Raw genomic sequence first — 20,901 nt, forward strand, 5'->3', positions numbered from 1 at the left:
AAGCTTTATCTGACTTCCATTTTCTGGGCAGTGTGACTCTGCTGGCAGTGAAAATTATGTTCTCGAGAAACTTGAAAATTAGTAAATGAACAAAAGCATTTGTGTTCTGAAATAAGATGTGTGTGGGAGAAGAGCGCTCATTTAGCTGTGGCCACACTCTGAAAAACAAAGAGTGACAAGTGTATGGATGTGTAAATCTACAACTGCTCTGCAGTCCAGCTAACGCCCAGCTCCAACTGAGATTTCAGTGGCCACAGCCATTTCACACTTCTGTCCTTGACCTAAAGTGTTAAGAAAACAAAACATTCATCCATGAATCAGTTCTCTAGTAGGTTTTTAGCTAGACGAAAGAATGGATAATCTTTAGTTGGGTATTTCACAGCAGTGTGATTAATGGCAGAATGGAAATGCAAACATACATGATTTGCTGCTAGACATGGCATTTGCTGATTATGAGAAAGCACTTAATGCATTAGGAGAAATTGATAGACAACATTTTCAAGCCAAGGCACATGAGAGAGTATAGTAAACTAAGATATATTGGCTACACATCCCCAGCATCCTTTACCTAGAGAAAAAAGGAGATAAGCTATCATAATAAAAGCAAGTGTATTGTAAGGAAATCCTAATGACTGTGTATAATCATACCTCAAATGAGAATGAAATCGTAGAGTAATCATGTTAACAGGAAAAATGTCATGAATTTTATTTTTAGTAGTCAAAGCAAAACAATGAAAACCGATAAGCACGGTGATTATTATTAATAGTTCTGCACTGTCTTCTTTATTTACTGAGCACTTCCCACTGGTTGCAGAATTATTTTGATAATCCAGACTCTTGGGGTTTTTTATATTTGTCTTAATTATCAACAAATTAAAAAAATACTGCTAATTATTATAATAAATATAGAACTATTATGAGTATTTAATACAAATTGAAATCTGCAAATAGCCTTGTCTGTTTATGGACTGAAATATTTTGTATCTGTGCTGTGGTATGAAACATCTGCTGTGCTTAATTGTCTCTGACACGGGAACAATGCCTTTGATTGCAACACCTGATAATTTCTACTTGCACTGTCTCATTAATGGGACCTGTACTGCACAAAGTTAAGCCTTTGCCCCCTTTCCCTGTTTAGCAGAGAATAACAGTGAATGGGAGGAGCTCAGCAACTTCTGAAATAATTTGCTTGGTGTAAACACAGTTTTTTCCTACTAGAACTCAATTGCTCCGTACCTCACAGTGCCTTAGGGCTCATGTCCATTAATGCCAGAAACACATGCTGAAATTAGAATAGGCTTTGTTTTTAATAAGAAGCTTAGTCAATGCAGCCTATTTGGCTAATTTTCAAGGGTTCAACAATATGGTCTCTCAGTGATCCTCTCCCTTAGGGAAAATCTTCTCTGGAAAGCATTCCCCTTTCCCAGCTACTTTCAGACCCAGAAGACTGCAGTGCTCCTGCTGGCACAGCTCTTTGCCCAGAGTCAAACAGCTGTCACTTGTCCTGTTCACCAGACCGTTCGTGCCCAGTGTCCTGCAGCCTGTGGTGCAAGAACACAGACGCTGCAGCTCTGCACACCACTCATTTGGGTTTACGTCATCTGCTCTGTGTCACTGAGGGATATCACTGGCACTGGGGAGGAAGTGCTTTCAACAGTCACTTTCAGAACCAGTTGTGTCATTTATCATGGCAAATGGCATTTCCTGGTTTTGGTTTGAGTGAGGCAGAAGAAGTATCATTGCCCTGTCTGCAATACCTGATATTACTTATGGTATGTTCATACTTACATAAATTGCAATGTTTGGGGTTATTTGCTTTCTTTTCATGTAAGGGTATAACCAAAAAGAAAAACTACTATTGAAGATTAGCTGGCAAAGTTTATTTCTTTTTTAAAATTCATTCAGTTACACACGTATATTAAATGATCATGCAAACCTTAACTTCTTAAGGTCATGGATCCATTTATTTCTACTTCTAGAAATGCAGGCCTAAGCTTTTACAGCTACACTGTCTTCAAGCCCACAATGCTGAACTGCTTTGCATCAGGTAAAGACAGAACACAGTATTTACACATTAAGCAAGATTTTGGAAAAAAAATACAATTGCAGCATCCATGCACTGTGCCCTGTGCAGTCCAGTAACAAGTCAGCTACATTTTTGTACATATCCACCACTAAATGATGGCAGAATTGTAATTCTATTTATCGGCAACCTCATATATGTACAAGTATAGCCCTAGAAAAGATCCAATTTTCCCTCCTATTTTCCCCTCTCAAATAAAGTGAGAAGTAAAAATCTAACCTGGAGGAGTCACAGAAAAGGTTTTGAAGAGGGAAGAAAGTTGCTGGAGCTTTTTGTTTGTGTGTTATCTATATAGAAACACATCTTTTCATAGTTACAACCTCATCCTATTGGAATGGAGTGGAAATTAGCCAAAAGCAGTAGTCTCTCTGCTGCAATATGAAAATCCTGTTTATTATTACAGTGGTTTGCATTTGCTGTGTTACAAGCTTCTCTTTAATGGTTTGGGTGATGTATTGCAAAAGTTATAGCATGCAGTCTTAGAGCCTGGTTTCTGAGACCTCAACTGCCAAGAAATCAGACTTCAGCCCCTGATGTTTTCCCATATTTCCCAAAGTGTTCGGTATCCAGAAGCAGCTTTTGTTCTAGTGGGAACAAGCGAGCTCTTTGTCTTTTTTTCCTTTTTTTTTTTCTTTTTTGAATACCATTCCACCCCTATATATACCAAGCTGTACCTGGGGAAAAGAATACTGCAATTAGGCACAGCCCTCTTGGTTAAACTGTACTTTCTAAGCACACTGGAATGTAATCATTTTAAGAGCTCTTGAGTCGAGAGCCCTGGACACACCCTGCATTCCACCTTTGGGTAATGTAATTTATTTCCAAAGCCATGAACATCAGCAGAGTTCAAGGCTATGACCTTGCCTCCTGTCTGGTGCTTTAAGCGATTTGTATTCCCAGAATGGCAGGAGGGAGCTATTCCTCTGCGGCTGCAAGTCCAGAGTCTCCGGTGGGCTTTGCCATGGGGCTGCTTGAATGTAAAAGTTAAGAGGTGTTTTTCTTGTCCTGGAAATAGTCTAGCCATGCCTTTGCTGTGACTAGGGATAACTGGCCCATTATCATTATTGGTATTTCTATATTGTGTAGATAATTGATCTCTCTCCAAAGCTGTTGGAGCTGTCCTGACAGTGTCCTGCTTTCCCGTTTAGCCACACTAGCTGGCTCCCGGAAGCCAAATAGCCATGTTAACATGTTCTCAGCAGGGCTAATTAGTCTGGGCTCAGAGCCATGTTCGTGCAGCTATCCTGCTTCCAGTTCTGGAGGCAACTCATTCCAGACAGGGTTTAACTTACTGTGTGTAACATGCTTACATACCTCCTTTGTCACTATAATATTACCTAGCCACAATGTCAACCATGGCAAATACTTTTTTTCCTTGATTTCTCCATGATAATGATTAAAAGCCCTCTGAAAAGGTTATCCCTAGAAGAACAATGGCCCTCATCTGCCCACTGACTGTCTCTGCAGCTGTGAGTCTTTCAGCAGGCGACTCCTCTTGGACTTCGAAATTTGATATTTGCATATTATGTGCCATTTGGAAGTTTTCAAATTATGTATAAAAGCAGATGCTCATCATGATGATTTCATTTTTAAGGGCTGATGTGTTGGAGACAAGCCAATTCCATAGAGTATCTGCTTCTAACTGTGATGGATTAAGAGATGTAACATCAGGATTTGTCAGGTCTTTTGGTCCAACTTTCCTCATTGGCACGGGTTATATAAGTATAGGAAGTTTTGTACATTTCTGTCCCTCATGGGTGTGTTTCAATAATTGGTATTTTGAGGGGGGAAATCATGATTTACAGATGAAGCAAAAATATGTAAGATATGCTTATGTGTGAAGAGGTGTGACTGAACTTTACTGAGCCTCAGGGAAAGTGAAAAAGAAGTTGCAGTGTCAACACAGATCTTTAAACACTGGACTATGGAAATGCAGCTGCACAACCTCTGAAGCAAACTCTGGAAGTCATTCTAGTTGCCAGAGATACTCATTGCATAAGACACTGTCAGTACACCCTGGCTCAGAAGTGTAAACCTGCAGAGTTAATTGGAGTGAAGTTCCTATGGCTAATCCAAAGTTCCTGACTTGTGAGTGCTTTGACTCAGATGTTCAAATATCTGTAAGAGTGGCGAATAATGACTTTTTGGTTTGGAAGTTTCCTCATGTGATTAAATTATCTTCCTGTCTTTTTTTCCCCTGTCAGTACATTTACTATAAAAATGTGCCATGGTTTGCAGTTTTGCTATTGTTGATCAAGTACACTGTTGTAAATGCAGATGTTTCAGGATTCCAAATTCTAAAGGACTCTCTAAGGTGATGACCTACCTTTGTTCTTTGGTCTCATGCGCTTCCCAGCTCTCAACCTGTGGTTATCAATGCTGTGGTCACAATATGTCATGCTACTGACTTCAGGTACTTGTATATATCCAAGTGAGGAAACTAATTATCAGGCATTCCCTTCCTTCAGTAAAGGCAGATGACTAGTTTTTGGAAGAAGACTCCTTCCATCTTCAGCCCAGATCACTCTCTGAAGGACATATTTTCCACTGTCTGTAAAGGGAGCTCTGCTCTACTGGGTCCCTGGAATCTGAAATTCAAGACATTCTGATTGAAGAATGTGAAATTCTGAATGGCAAATTCAAGCCTATTTGTTCAGAAAGAAGACGATTTATCCCAGTGCTGGGTCTCACACTGCTCCAGTTTCACAGAGCTCTCAATCTGTTCAAGTCATATAAATTTTGTTCTCCTGTTTGACGTTAAGTGCATGATCCATCTAATTACTTGACTTGCCTGTAGCTTCATTATCAAGAATGCTGCCTTTCATGACCTGAAGGTTTTGTTCTCTGTCTTTTTATATCCTTCCTATGTATGTATCTCATATAATTTATATTATGTAGATAAGAAAATTTAGATGAGAGACAGGTAAAGGCAAGTCAAACACACTGGAATAAGCCATGGACAGTTTATACTCAAAATTTTAAGTAGATTTTCCTGAGAGTCCCATAACATATTTTATTAGTTCAGCCATAAGTCTTTGGTAACTTCAGGTTTTTACTGAAACTGTAATGAACAGGTGAATATAGCAGAGTTCATCTGGTTTGTGGCAGTCTTTGAACAGTTTGGGGGAATATTCCTAATACTAGCACACCTGTTGGAGATAGTCTTAGCAGGATTGATGTTTGGCCTTAAGGTAAAATGGTGCTAAATTTTATTCTTTCATTTGTCCCAAACCACATCTCCTTGTCTTTACCTGAGCCTATTAGTTTCTGGATTTTGGGGATTTTTTCATGGTATGTTTGATAACAGTCCAGAATTTTTCTTTGCTGTGTAGTTAGATTTTCCAGTCTGGATCCCATCCAAAGATATAATTTGGTAGAAACTTCTGGGTGTGATGTTTAAATACTTTCCAAAATAAAAATCAACATTTTCCATAGTGAGCTAAACAGTTATGCATGCTCAGTGTGAGTACATTGTCTTTCTGAATGAAATAAAAACAAACCTGTTTGAGGAGCAGGAACTGAACAGAGTCACCACCTCGTTGGCAGATTGGAACTGCAGACACAGAGGAGAAGTAAATTCCCCAAGTGTACTCAATGTATCCATCGGAGAGCAGTTGAAGTTCTAAAGTCTCATGTGCCTTCTTTCTCTTGCTTATATTGCAAGTGTGCTTTTGTTCTCTCTCAAGTAACACTTCACATGTAGCTTGACGGTTTTGGATGTAACCCATAGCCTGATGAAATCAGAGGAGGATTCTTTCATCTACATCAGTATGGTTTGGACAAGGAATTTTGCACCTGAATTCCTGAAGGAGCAAATTTAACTTTCCTGTGGTAGGTTGGCACCTGGCAGAGTTGAGTGGGGACAGAATATGCAAAGTAAAAAAAAAATTACAAAAGAACTGTGAACCTGAAGACAGAAGTTGAAAGGAGACTGTAGGCTATTTCTCTATTTATAAAGTCAGCTACAAGGTTGGGGGTTTTTTCTCTCCATAGTATAAAGCTTTGCTTCAGGGGATGCCATTTGTTTCTGGTAGCTTTGTCACATAGTTAGGCTTCAATAAGAGAAGGGCTTCAGGGCCTTTTGCAGTTTCAGCACTTTTCCTCTCTGTTCTCCAACATTTCCTTTTATTCAGGCCAGGAATTCTCTTTGGATAGTCCTTTTGCACATCTTGCCACTGGCTGTAATTAATAACCTGCTTCTAGAAATTCCACTCATTGTCTTTTTTCTTTTTCTTCCCCCTTTTTTTTTTTTTCCCTTTAAGAGTCTGTTCAGAATAATTACTGTCTTTAAAGTTTTATGAATCACACTGTTTGACATCTTTGATGTAGACTGATTTTCAGATAACTGCACTTTTTGTTTTAATGTTCAATTTGTCACTGTTACTTACAAGCAAATAAGAGATTTAAAATCCCTAAAGATGCAGATGTTCTTTAGCTTCGTTGCCATCTGTTTTCATGCCTACTGGATTCCAAGACTAACATTTGTTCATTTTAATGAAGCTACATTTATATAGTATATAAGACACAATAGAATAGAAAATAGATACAACAAAGCTTTTAATATAAGTTGATTTTTAAATCACTTGATCATAGAGCAGTATTTTTTCTGATGGCTTTTATTTTCATATTAGCTTATATTTAGCTAGATGGTTAGAAAAGTACATTGTTTTGCTTAATTGCACATAAATTGCAGATCAGAAAACTGAAACTTCGATGGAAGTCTCCCAGGAGAGGTGTATGATATGACCTTAAATTACTTCACAAAATTTACTCTGTGCATTTAAACAGCATTCTTCCTGTATGTCAGAAAGCCATACAATTACCTATTCTCACTGAAGTGGGACATCCAATATTTGAATTCTTAATGTAATTTGGTAGAAGCCTGATTTCTCACTCCAGCAAATTGTTTTTTGCAACCACCTCATTCAAAAGGGATTAAATTTTCGGATTTCTGTAAATAAGAGTCTGCCTGATTTATTAAAGTCATATTGGATTACTTCCCCATTTATCTAAGTAATTTCTGGTTTTAAATCTTCGTGATATTTTGGGATAATATTTCCTCAACAGGTGACAGATTGAACAGCCCCCCTTCTAGTTGGCAATTATCTACATTTCTAGCTCAGGCAAACACAAGTAACCAAGATTTTACAGGCACTTCTTCCTGTTAAAAAGAAGGTATTTCAGGCAGAAGTGTTGGTATTTGTTACAGCTTGTGAGATTACAAAGCAGTAAGTGCTAATTAAAGCGTTATTTATATTCAAAATGAAATATGCAGTCCTAAGTGCCTTCATCTGTCCGGTAACAAAGTTTATAGTAAACACAGCTAATCCAGTGTGCTTAGAAGTGATATTTTGGGAGATAAGATTTCAGATACTTGAGGCTGGTTGGCTGTTACAAGATTAGCCATATTTTTGGAATGAAAGGCTTGCTCATGCTGCCTTCCCCTTCTCTCAGCACTCAAATTTATCTTGTCTCCTTGTCCAATCTCCCTGAAATATTTAGAGTTCTTTGTATTCAGACCATATCTCTTGACAAAAATAATTTCAGTACATCCAGTTAATTACTTAAACTGGCTTGAGGCAAACCTTTGCTAAATCAGCTCAATGGGCTTCTTAGGATTCTATGACTTTGTGTTTAATCCTTATTTCTGTTCACCTGTGCACTAACTGGACTTTGCTGTGGTGATTTTCACTCTTCCATGCATTTCTTCTAATCCGCTGACTACCCAGCCTGTACATCCTATTGTATTTATGTCCTGCCCTACAAACAGTTCAAAATATTGGAGCACATCAGTAATTCATTCCAGACTGAGACTATTAAATAATCTCTTTGACAAAAGAGACTGTCTTCTTTCTGTAGCAGCCCAGTCTCAAAAATAACTTGGGCCAGTATTTCCTTTGGGCAGCCTCTCAGAGGCCAGTAATCAGGAATGATGAGGGTCCAAGGAATCTACACCAGAGTGGAGATTGCAAAGTGAATGAGTCCACGTCAACATGGTCTGAAGGAAAGGAGAGCAACTGCATGTTTTTCAGCACCTGAAGCCTCAAGATGGGTCAAAGACTGACCTAATATGCACCAAAAAATAGTATGAGGAAGGGAGGAGTGCTCTTTCTTAAAAAAATAGACATTTACAGAAATTAGTAAGATAGTACTACTTGAGACTCCAGGAGCAAAGACATGCCTGTACTATTTATAGTTTCTAAACCTCCTTGGTCTGAGCTGAACTAATTCTGTGTGTAGATAAAATCATCATGGCCTTTGTTTGTTTCTGCACTTTCTCAGTCAATCTCAATGAATCGTGGGCACATTGTAGGAAAGACAAGACATTGTTTTAATCAGAGATGACTTATAGAATTGAAGAGTACTATATGGCTATTCATCACAAAAATCCCCCAAAAGTCCCAAAACCACAAACAAAAATATCTTCCTAGTAAAATGTGCTTTTTATTTCGCTCAGCCATGGCAGTAGGAAGAAGCATGTTGAAGGATATGTCAGCATATTGTATGTGCAACTGTCTAAATCAGTGAAAGGTCTTTTCAGTCTATCTGCACCATAAATTTGTCACTCTCTGGCTTCAGAAGGACTTGGTAGCTCTTGGAATGCTGACTGGTCACTGAATCCCCCCAGCTCCATTATAAACTGTACAGTGTTACTTCAGCAGCTTTTGGATATGTAGAACACACCGAGTGAATGCCTGTTCTAATGTCTCTTAAATTCAAATAACATGGTTAACGTCATGTCCTGGCTTGAGAGCAAGGAAATATGGATACATCTTAAATCCAGTGGAATTTTATACTTTACAGCACATAGCACTTGCTAGGATTGCTTTCTTTGAGCACAGTGTTTTTTGGTTCATAATGCTCTAACTCACTGGAACTACTGATACATTTAAAATAAGCATTTGTGAGAGTGCTATGTGGGATCACAACTTAAGGTTGGTAAAACACAAGTACATATCTTCCCATCTCTTGCAGAAGCTGAATGCCTGTAGTGACAGGAGTAGGACCTAGACAAGGATCGTTTTTCCATTCCAGCCTCATCACTTGCTCCATGCTTTCTTCCTATTTGCTGGTCCTTGTCAGGTAGTTCGACAGCTCATCTCCTGTGACGCTGCATTGCATCCACCAGAAATCAAAGTGGAAGCCCTGCAATGTGAGATTTGCTTAGCTAGTCCCAATTGCCAGAGGAAGAAAAAGCTTTACACTCCTTGCTTTTTAAGATTCTTTGTTCCATCTTTTTAATTGTTTGGTTTTAACTGCACCGCAAAGTTTGTTTGCTCCTCCTTTGAACAGAACACACACATGCAGAGGTTTTTTTGGCTATTGGCTTCAGGCTGCTAATTTTGACACCTTTGTAATAAATCTGCTGGGTAGATGCAAAGCTTCAGGCTTGGCAGAACCTCAGGAAATCAAGAGAGGAGGCAGCAATTCTTGTAAGAGCAGGAGTTCCAAAGGCCTTATATTAACAGGAATCATTTCCAACTGAGCTAATCTATTTGAAAGTAGCAGGTACATGAAAAGGAAAAGCAGTTAGAGTGCATTACAAGAGAAGTGTTAGTCCTTCTGAAGTGATTTCAGCACTTAAAGCCAACTTTCTGAATGCCTGTAGTATGTATGATACAGCCCTGAAGGGCCAAACACAGTCTGTGGTGATGACATGTAATTTCCACCACCCGATGTTTCCTACTGAGGCTGGTTCTATACCTTCAGATTGCAAACTGAATTAACAAAATAGTGATTTCTCCAAATGAACCTGAGGGGGCTGAATATTTATGGCTGAATTTGAGGTCCTTAAACGTACAGCACAGATCCCCTAAGCTTCAGAGTTTATAACTGAAAGGCACAGGCACCTTCCTGGGCTAATTCAGAACCTACAGCTGGGAGAGTACTGCTGGTGATAACATTTCTTTTAAGTGTTTCAATTCTTGGTTCCTGCTGGTATATCATTGCCCTTACCATTTTGAGGATGAAGAATTTTGGGGCCTAAATAACTCTGCGGAACCTAAATAGTTCTGCTGTTTGGAACCAGCAGGATCCTTCATGTAGTCACTGGAAGAAGTACATGAGCAAACTCCTAGTTTGGCTTCTTAAAACTTAAATCATCTACCATCCATTCCTATCTACTGATCCAAGTCAGTAGAAGGACACTTACCCTTCAGAAAGATAATTCCAATTTCAAGTTACCCTTCATGGATTTTTTCTTTCTCCAGTGACTAAAGGAAACTTGGGCAAGTATGCTTATGTTTTGGAAACCCATAGTAAAAGAAATGAAAAAAAAAAAAAAAAAAAATCCCTGTTGTTGGAGTATAGACTGATATTTCCATAATGACAATTATTAAAATAATATAACTGATTTTGCCTGGAATGCCTTTTGATCTGTACTATGTACACAAAGTGCAGTATTTACATTGTAAGCTGCTGATGAATATAGGGGTTTTTTTTTGAGAAATCTATCCAAAATGTTCTGTTCTATTATTTGGTTTGTAAAGAATTTTGAAGAACAACTGATTGTAAAAAATAGCCTCACAAGGAGCAAGAAATCATGTGATATATCCATGTTTTCACACAGCATTCCAGTTAAAAAGGTGGTGAAGGAACTTTGCAATCAGATTTGGGTATAATTAGGAAATTTGAGTTGCCCACTCTTGGAGCAGATAAGTGACTACAGAAGCTACTAAGAGAAAGTGTCCTACACTCTCTTAGGAAAAAGAAAATGAAATATATTTTGATGTTTGTGGTAAGAGCAAACTGTCGAATCAGACAGAAGAAGCACAGTCCATACTGTGCTGTTACATTTTAAAGCTCTTATTTGTTTAATATTCAAGTATTTAATTTTATTTTTGTTAGAATGATATGGGAGGGCAAAGAAGCCTAATAAACAAGTGGACAACTTTTCTGAAAGCCAGGCTTGTGTGTTCCATACCTGGTCCTGAAGGGGCAGACACACATTTCGATGAGCTGCGTAAGTTGATTTATTTTTAATGGTCTATTTTAACATTAGTAATGCCTGCTTTTGTTGGGTTTTTTTTCCTGTCTGGTTTGTAGAAGCATTGTGTCTTGTTCTGATTCTACTCCTCTTCCAAACAGGGCTAGTAATGCCTCTGACTTTTATCAGGAGTCCCTGATGATAATTGATATTGGTCTGATCAGAATTATGGTGTTTTTCCCTTTCCCTCCAAAAGCTGGGAAGTGAAAATCTGATTCTGTATAAAACCCAGAATATCTGTGAATGAACACATTTCGGAATATTAGCACAAATTCATGTGGCAGAAATTAAAATTCAAACAAAACTAAAGCCTTGTTATAATTTTACAAATTTCCAAATTATAAATGATAAATGCAGAAATAGTCCATGGATGTTTAACTAAAAAGAAACACCAAGTATATTTTTCTCATTGCAGAAGATATATTCTTACTTTCTACAAGAGATGAGAGGAACCCTCTTGTGTATGGAGTCTTCACTACAACAAGGTATGTGTTAGGATCATGTTTGCCTGTGGAAACAAAGGATGAAGATCTTACTCAGGGCTTTTACACTTTTGTATATACTGAGGTCTTCTAGACTAGATCCTGATTCAGAGCAGTTAGGAATTGCTGGCATAAGGCATCCATGTCAGGGCTGTGGTCACTAAGGACATTTTTCAGAACTGGAAATAATGAATTATGTCCCTAAACCTTTCTGTGCCTAGCTTTTGAAAACGATTGTAAAAAGTAATGAAAATGTAACAATCAACAACATGCTAGATTATTTCAGCCTCATCCAGTTGAATTTATAAATTTCTATCATATTTATTGAGCAACCAGTAGTTGCTATTTTAGGCAAATTATTGTCATGAAGCCTCATTTCTGTAAGCAGCACCTTGACATCTGCTGTTTCCTGATATCAAAATTACTCTCTAAACTGATAGTTAAGTGATTTTATAGTCCAGAGTTAATGAAAGAATAACCCAACTTTATCTCAAGGGGATGCACTAATTAATTAATGACCTTTCAGATCAATAGTGAGGTACTCTATAGAATTGTCGGAAGAAAATTAATAATCTTTTCTTTTGTCTCCCAAACGTTTGAATTAGGTGTAAATAATGGCTAGCCAAATGCTGACCAGTATGAGTGCAATGAGGAATTGCCAAGGCACTCCTTATTTCAGAAACAGTTACCACAGTAGCTCCCTAGAATATATAACCACAGAAAATACTTAAAATTGAAGTAAATATTGCACAATAAATGATGTGGTTTGTGAAGTAACTGAAGTGCATGCTACACAGCAACCTGGCATGGTGTTCTTTTGAAAACTGAAATATTTTGGATTTTTTTAGAAAAATACATTAAAAAAAGGAAAAATTAATAAAAAATAAGTGTTTATTTTTATGTCTTGTTTTGTTGTCTTTCCAATGGAATTTTTAATTCTCAGGGACCTCACCAATAATTCCACTAATGTTTGGACTTCCAGATGTGAACACAATGTAAATCAATGTCCTTCATTTGGATAAAATTCTAATCAAAAGAGCTAGTAAATGATAGCTGGAAACTGTCAGCCACTAGAAAAAAATTACACTCTATCAAGTAATCCCAAAGGCCAATCCAGGTTTCAACTGAGCAAAGTTTAAAACTGTAACAAGAGTGACATTAAATATCTGTAGTTATCAGACCTGTACACATCGTTGCTTAGCAGCACTTGCATCAACCGCCAGGTGTAGGATTGATCCAAACCCCATCAGACTCTGTAATTCATTAATTCCCTGGCTGAAGCACCAAGGAGGTGTTTGCAGCGTGCACATCAGTGAATCTTCTCTTGCAGCTCCGTGTTTAAGGGCTCTGCAGTGTGTGTGTACAGCATGGCCGAGATCAGGGCCGTGTTCAACGGGCCCTACGCCCACAAGGAGAGCGCGGATCACCGCTGGGTGCAGTACGAAGGTCGCATCCCCTACCCCAGGCCTGGCACAGTAAGTGTCTCCTTAATTACAGACCTCTATTTTTACTCAAAAGCAATCATGCTTCACACCCCTCCCTGGGCTGGTAATTTATATTTTCCGCTCAGGATGTTTCAGATTATCCTCTCAACTCTTTCCCTTCTGTTGACAGCCCAGACTTCTTACCTACCTTGTAGGTATATAAATATACATTTTTCCATGTCTCTGAGATAACATTGTGTCCAGACTAGTTCCTGATTGTCTCTCATATTGTGGTCTCCTACTGTACAGCTATATTTCTATCTGTTGGAATCACCTCTAAGGCATCAATACTTCATAAAAAGCCAAAGGCATTTCTTTATACAGTGTTATCATGAGGTTTTTTATTTGTATTTCTTGTTGTCTTCGTGTCTGTTAAAATCATTGAGATACTGTCATTGGTTCTCTTATGGGTGCTTGTGCATGTGTTGTGTTTAAAGTAAAATAAGGAGGTAATTGCTGGACATTTTATGTGATAAAAAATAAGTAACAGGAAGAAAAGAGAAATTTTGTATCTGGAAGTACTTTTAATCCCAGTCTCTTAGACCTCAACTGTAAAAGGCCAAAATAAGGAGGAAAACTTAGAAATTATTGAAGTTTTTTTCCCACTTCTGTCTCAGTATTTGGAAAAGCACAGGCCGACATTACAGGCAAGGAAGAAATGGTATTTTCAAAAAATACATCAACTTTAAAAACATCATCACAACTTTAAGCAACTCTTTGTACGTAGAATGTAAAAGCAACAATTTTATCTGGAATAGCTCTACAGTCTCTTGGTCAGGTATTCAATGAACAAGTATCAGGCAGCCAGCAGGGAGCTGTCAACGTCAGATGTGGCCTAGAAGCCATCTGGCCATTTCTGCACTATTTCTCTGACCTCAGCACTGGTGTAACCTTTGCCTCAAGCCACATTATCTGGTTAATTTAGTCCATCTTTTCACACATTTCCTTGTATCTCCGTGTTTTCTTCGTCTTTCCATTGGACTCAACAAGCTCATGATGTTTGTTGAACATGGTGGTCCCAGGGTTCTGCAGGTCAGGCCCCAAGTGCTGATTCCCTTCTCTCAGCTGAGGATGAGCCTCAGAGCTGCTCTGTCTCCAAAGGCCAGGACAGCTCAGAGACTGATTTGGCCTGCCCAGGATATCAGCCCTGATGGAGCAAGTCACAGCTTATTGGGGCAATTTAGGCATTGCAGGCTTACGCATCTCTCTGTCATGCAAAATACATACTGCACCCAAAAAGAAGATGCTTTTTTTTTTTTTTTAAATTGTATGTAACTCTGCAGCTGGTAAGGAAGTTCAGATGAATTTAATTTTAGCTACAAAAATGGTGCCAGCAAGAACAATAGCTGGTCCCATGGCATCTAAAGAGATTAAAATAACTCTCTTGAAAAACTCAGAGTGCCCCATAAGGATGAACACTCTGCACAGATAGACGGCTCATAAGCTCATTGCATTTTTGAGTGTATTAGCCATCACATGGTTGAGCTGGGATTCACAAGGAAGGAAACATGCCATGGTGAAGCATGTCAGTGCTGATCTTTAGCATTGATTTGAATATCCATGGTTGCAAGTATTCTAAAGGTTGGAAAGCTGAAAGAGTAACAAATGTTTTCCATAAGCCAACCCTTAGCTCTCCAAGGCTTCCTTTAAGCACCTGGTAACTGCTGTGAGAAAATAGTTTCTTTAAAGTTCTCCAAACCTTCATGGTCAGTGGATTTCTGTAGGAGTTTGTCTGACAAAGGACTGAGAAGGGAAGTGGATTTACTGAAGAAAATTGTCAGAAGAAAGGTGTCTGTAATACTTGCTATCTAGATTAGGTAAACGTATTGCTGCATAGCTTTTTATCTGTTCTCTTAGGGAGCTGGACTGAAAAATACTTCAGGCTCAGTAGTTTAATGTAGGGTATCCAAATAAGTAGATTTATGCCATGCTCTTGGCTTGTGATGGGCTATGCCAAACTTGGATATGATCAGTTTTAGGGTGGGATCTGGAAAAGCAGTACAGTGGTAAAAGGCAAGGAAAAGAAGCAGCACGAACCTTGAAGAACACTGTAGTGTGAATGCTGAAATGCTCTTCCTTAAAGATTAATTTCATCATTTCTTGCCCACTGTGAGGTGGTTCAGGAATGCTCAGAACAAAGCCAAAGAGGGATAATCTACCCTTTTCTAAGTTACCAGAACATTTTTGAAATTTAAGCTCCTCGTAAGTGTTGCCTACAGTTGGCATAGCCAACACTACTCTGATTCTATACTTCCTGTATTTTAAGTTACTGGCAAAGTATAAAAATGTCTATTCTAGGAAATACATTTCTTTTGGTTGGCTTTGAGAGATACATTGACTTTCTTTCAGCATTTATACAGAAGCAGGAGACTGCATACCCTAATTTAACTTTCTGCTCTGCTGCCTTTATCTCTTAAGTAAATAAAGCTGCTCACTATAGAGACTGTGACTACTTTGATTTTGAAATTTTGACAAAATGCTTCCTGTGGCAATTTGTGTGTGAGATAAACTCCCAACAAGACCATGATATCATGCCTTCACAATGTTGAGTGGGGAGCAGGCAGCAGCAGCCCCTGCCTGCTCATGTCCCTGAGCTGTGGCAGGCTCTGGCTGCCCTCTGCCGTCTTGATCAAAACACCCCTGGACACAGTGACCTCTGGCACACTCCACAGCACTGACACTGCAGAACACACAGCTCTTTAACTTCTCTCAGTGGTATTAAAGTGCAAGTGGAAATAACGGGAATTTAACAGAGGCAAGGCTTCTAATCTATTTCCATGTGGAAGCTGAAAATAAAAAGAGACAGAAAAAAAGCATGAAGCAGGCAGCCCCGACACAAAGGATTAATTGAAAACCAAGGGAGCTTTTGCTCTATCTGCTTTAGCTGTTTGAAAATTGGATTTGTATATCTGCTGCTGTCCCCAGATAAAAATTTAGTTTTCTTCCAGTCTCTTAGGGTTTCACTCAGGAAATTATCCATTAATAAGGAAACCATGGAGAACTTTCTTTGAAGTTCTGCATTCTGAAGCAGAGTTTTCGTAATGCCCTCCCAGTAATCACAGAAGGCATTTGAGCAAGATTTTCAGTGAATTAGGAGGAAGAAACCTTTTCTAGTTTATTTATTGAGCTGTAACCATTGCAGTATCACAGCAAGTCATAGTGCTTCAATCCCTTTAGAAATTCTGATGGGATACAAGGGAGTCATCCTCATTTCACTGATGGTGAATAAACGTCATTAAGATTTTTAGAGGAATGACAGTGTTTAAACCTGCAGATTAACACTCCGTCTGATCTACTGCAGAATATAGGACTGTTAAATGCTAGCCAAGGCAACAGCAAATGTTTTTGATGGGTGTACATATCTTATTGATCTGATATGTGAAAAGATCAAAACAAAGCTCTGAATGAGCAAATTAAGGATCTGGCAGCCTGAGTCACTTAGCTACAAGAAGAAGCAGCCCAGCACATTGCTCATGTCCATTTGAAGAGTTTAATGTCTCACCTCTTTCTGCTCCAGATCTGAACACAGTCCTAGGCTCTTGAATTCTTTGTGTTTTCTTTTTATTAAACAAGTTAGTTTACAACCCCTCAGATTCTCCTGTAGTCATGGAATCTTAGAATCATAGAATCGACTGAGTTGGAAGAGACCCATCTGGATCATTGAGTCTAACTCCTGGCCCTATGCAGGACACACAAGAGTCCCACCATGTACCGAGAGTATTGTCCAAATGAGCTCTGTCAGGCTTGGTGCTCTGACCACTTCTCTGGGGAACCTGTGCTCAGCCACCCTCTGGATGAAGAACCTTTTTCTGATATCCGACTTAAACCTCCCCTGACTCAGCTTCATCCTTCTTCATCCTTTTCTCTCTCAATTGCTTTCTCTCCCTTCCTTCAGGGAAACCCCTTCCTTTATTTCTTCTGGTAATCCGGTGTGCAGGCTGATTAAGATGTGGTGTCCATCCCACTGGGACTTGGCTGTGCCACAGAGAAATATTGCCTGCCAAAAGCCTGCCAAAATGCCTCCCCTGTCCTCCCTTCTGGTTAGTTTTGCTGCTTTAATGAGCTTGTTCATAAACATTGAGGGTCGCACAGGTTTCCCTTCTATTTTTAGACTTACCTTTCCCTTTTGCCTATCTTTTATGGGACAGACTGCATTCTTTTCTCCTCCAATTCCTCTCTCCTTTGATCTCCCTACTGTAAAATGGGGCTGCTTAATTAGGTGAAATGTTTCACTTTACGGGTTTATTTTCCTCAGAAAGCCTCCTACACCTCCTGTTACTCACCAACCTGTTCTCCCCTACATGAATCACCTTCCAGTTCATAACAGCCTTTCGAAATGCTGCACACCTTGTCACCTTTCCTCATGGCAGAGGTCAGCTGCCTGCAAAGTCAAGTTCACTCACCCAGCTGGTCTCAGCTCAGTTAGCCTCAGATTAATGCTCAATTTTCTCAGCTTTTTCTATCAAAACCACAGGTGTGTTAAATGGAAAAGCAATACAAAGTGCTCAAGACAAACACAAAAACAAATCCTGCACAAGCAGGGATACAAACCATTAAATAAAATAATAGGGGACTTAAATTTTTTGTTTGTTTTGTTTGTGCTTTTTATTGCAGGGAAAGAGTGAGTTTAAATGTGCACTGTTTTGCATTTTTCATTTTACATTTAAAATTTGCTCTGTTTGTTTGTCTCCTACAAACCTGATTTGTTCCCTTCACCCCTGCCCTCTTCCAGGCTCACTGAGTAGCTGCAAGGTTACTATGAAAGTCTCCCTACTGAGTGTTCAGTCCATCTGGTACGACTCACTCAACTTGTAGAGGAGCATTAAGGGTTTTTGCAGGTATGTCCAAATACAAAATTAATTGTGCAGCTCTGATCAGTCTACAGAAAAGAAGCCACACAGTATTTAGGCCTCTCAGGATCCCAAGTTTCACCTTCAGAATGGCTTATGGTTGAACCTCCAGTGGCACATAAGTGCCTGTGCCCTGAAAATCATCTCTCAGCTGTCATCTAATCCACAGAGTATCATAAATCTATGAGTACCCCATTTTTAAAGTCTTTCTGGGCATCTTGGCAGCTTGCACCAGTCCTCAGTGGTGGATCTTGAACCCTCAGGATGCAGCTTTTGCATTTCTTTATAAACTCTACAAAGTTCAGTGCATTGGCTGTGTTGGAGGTCCCCATTTAACACATAAGTGAGAGATTGAAAGTAGTTCCTGCATTTTATCTGCTTTTTGCTTGATGAATCAGTGATAAGGCAACTTATTAGGAGCCTGGAAGACTTTACACTTACAAGTTTTGGCTAAGATGAGATGTAATTAACTTTGAAAAATAAAACACCTTCAGCAGGAAGGAGCAAGGAGTTCCTGGGATGAGGGACACCTCCTCAAGGAGGGTAGCCCAGACTAAGACATCTAATTCCCTGATATGGGAGAGCTTTAAGAAATTTCTCACTCTTTCATGTTTCATGCTGGATACTTCCAATGCTCACAAGAGTGACTTGCTGGCATGGTTGTCAGTTCTCCTTGTGAAATGCATAAAGATTCCCAGCCTGGACATTATAAAACAAGGAGATACCTACTGCACTCAGTATGAATAATCTGACCTACCCTGTGGGTGCTTGAGTCTCGGTGTTAAGTGGGTCTAAGGATACACGTGACAAGACACTTTTAAACTGGGATTTTCAACACACTTGTAAATAGGAACCCTTTTGAAGTTCCCAGGGAGCAACATTCTCTTTTTAGTTTGTCAGTAGACATCAGCACTGCTGAGCTACAGATGCATCATTAATGAAAAAGATATGTGTTTACATACCTTAATAGCTAGATTCCCAAATAATTGCCACAATTTTTAATAGGTGTTAGATCCAGCAGCTCTTACTGAGTTCCCTGGATGGTGTGAAGCACTATCCAGTTTGGCAAATTGGAGGCTTATTTAGGAGCCCAACTTCTGGCACCAGCCTTTGAAAATCTTGGCCGTGTTTCCCACATAATGTTAACACAGTCACACTGTATGTCTCAGCATTGTGTGAGATCCACACATCCAGCACTCTGCTAAGCTGCAAATTTAATAAGACAAGCAAAAAAAGGAGAGAAGCTTGCATATCTGTGGTGGTGTTAATTTAGTGTGTATTTGCTTTTATTTGAGAAAGATTAGCCTTAATTTACCACCTTCTGACCACATTTGGATACAAATAACAGGTGAGGGAATAGAAGGCATCTTAGTAAATCACCTGGGATCAGGACTTAGTCCAGAGTGATTATTGTCAAACTGAGCTCCCACAGAAGGCATTTCAATAACTTTAAGTAACTATTGATTCTTCGAAAGATTTGTGCCACAGAGTTTATACAGCAGTTGCATAGAGATGCCCTTAGTACTTCCAACTCTGTTTCTGTTGGGTTTGGGGGTGTTTGTTTGTTTGTTTGTTTGTTTTGTTGTTTTGTTTTATCTTTCATTTCTTGACACATATATTTTTATCAAGTTATCATTCATGGCAGCAAAGGCAACCTCAGAAGAATCGATTATATGGTGAACAAGTGTCTTGGAAAATTCTTATCTAGTAGTACTAATTTAACTGATTTAATATAATTAATTTTTTTTTATATGAGCTATCTAGAAGAGGAGCATCAAATCTGAGCTGGTTGTCCAGAATTCTCTATCAGAAAGAGAAAGATAGGCACCCCCTCTATGCAGTTTACATGCAGCCAGGATAAGAATCTAGGTTGGGTGAGATGAATCCCACCCTATAGCAGAAGCTGAAGGTGCTGAGAGAGCACACTGATAGTGTTATGAGAACTTTCATGAAGCCAGATTCTCTTGTAGTCCGCATGAAACAACTCTGCCAACCTACTCCCGTGACATTTGGTATAAAAGCCAATATCTTACTGTCCCCAGGGGGAGATGTCACGTATCTGAGACAGCATCTGGTGCTGATGACGTGAATAAATGAACTATGAACTGGGCAGAGAACACCAGTATCGCTATCATGAGACCTACAACAGAATGTGAACTCACATTTTCAGACATGAAAGGTTGTTTCACTCACCCACTTGACCATCCTACATCCTATTGATTGCTAGGAAAGGAAGCACAAGCCTACAGGAATTGTTCTGCAATGATGGGTGGACACAGCTTTAAACAACTGCCTGAGAACTTTGCCAAAGGGTGGCCAAAATGACTTTTTCATTCCCCTGTTCCATCCATCATGCCACAGTGAGTGATGCCTCTGGAAATAGCTCCCTTGGCCAAGCATAACAGGGTCACACCTGCCCAGCTGTTCTTGGTGGTCATGCTGTCTTAGGATAGGATCCAAAGCCCACTGAAATAATTGGAAAAGGCCCTGTTGACTCAAGCAGATCTCTGGATCAAACCCTTAGTCCTTGTTTCTACTAAATTAGCTATGCAAGCTTGCAGAAGATTTCCCTGTATTGTGCATGGTAGGGTTTGGGCCTTTGGGATTGCTGTAGCAGCTCTTTAGTTCCATACTATCAGAAATTTTATCCCCGTGGTTTTTACTAAGTGGTGTCACTGCTCTCATCTTCCTCCGTTGATGCATTTTTGGCAAAAATCTAGGAGAGCTTTAAGACTGAAGGTGCTACTCCCATTTTTCGCATAGAAATGGGCTTCTGCAATTGAGTTGCTAATAGGTGAGCAGTCAGCAAATTTCCAGTAGATGCAGATGGTGACTCTGAGCAGTGAGCGGGAACATGAACCACAGAAAAGGGACATACAGGGGAAAATCAACCTCTAGTCCACCGTGAGGGGGAAGAGAGTTATTGCATGGTTGGGAAGTTGAAGAAGGGAATTTGTTTCTCATCCTGAATAGAATAAATTAATGCAAAACTTTGATCAAAAGACAAAGTTACTAC

General features: G+C 39.3%; 1 protein-coding gene across 1 annotated transcript in view; it reads left to right on the forward strand.

The window, feature by feature from the left end:
• The window catches only part of SEMA3D (semaphorin 3D), a 76,947-nt gene that overhangs the window by 29,652 nt on the left and 26,394 nt on the right, over window positions 1-20,901 (forward strand). The window contains exons 8-10 of the mRNA XM_039570416.1: window positions 10,931-11,045; window positions 11,485-11,554; window positions 12,882-13,026. Coding sequence (XP_039426350.1) covers window positions 10,931-11,045; window positions 11,485-11,554; window positions 12,882-13,026 — 330 coding nt within the window. The remainder of the gene's footprint in view (window positions 1-10,930; window positions 11,046-11,484; window positions 11,555-12,881; window positions 13,027-20,901) is intronic.

Source organism: Corvus cornix, chromosome 1A (assembly GCF_000738735.6).
Source record: "Corvus cornix cornix isolate S_Up_H32 chromosome 1A, ASM73873v5, whole genome shotgun sequence".
NCBI classification, from domain to species: domain Eukaryota; kingdom Metazoa; phylum Chordata; class Aves; order Passeriformes; family Corvidae; genus Corvus; species Corvus cornix.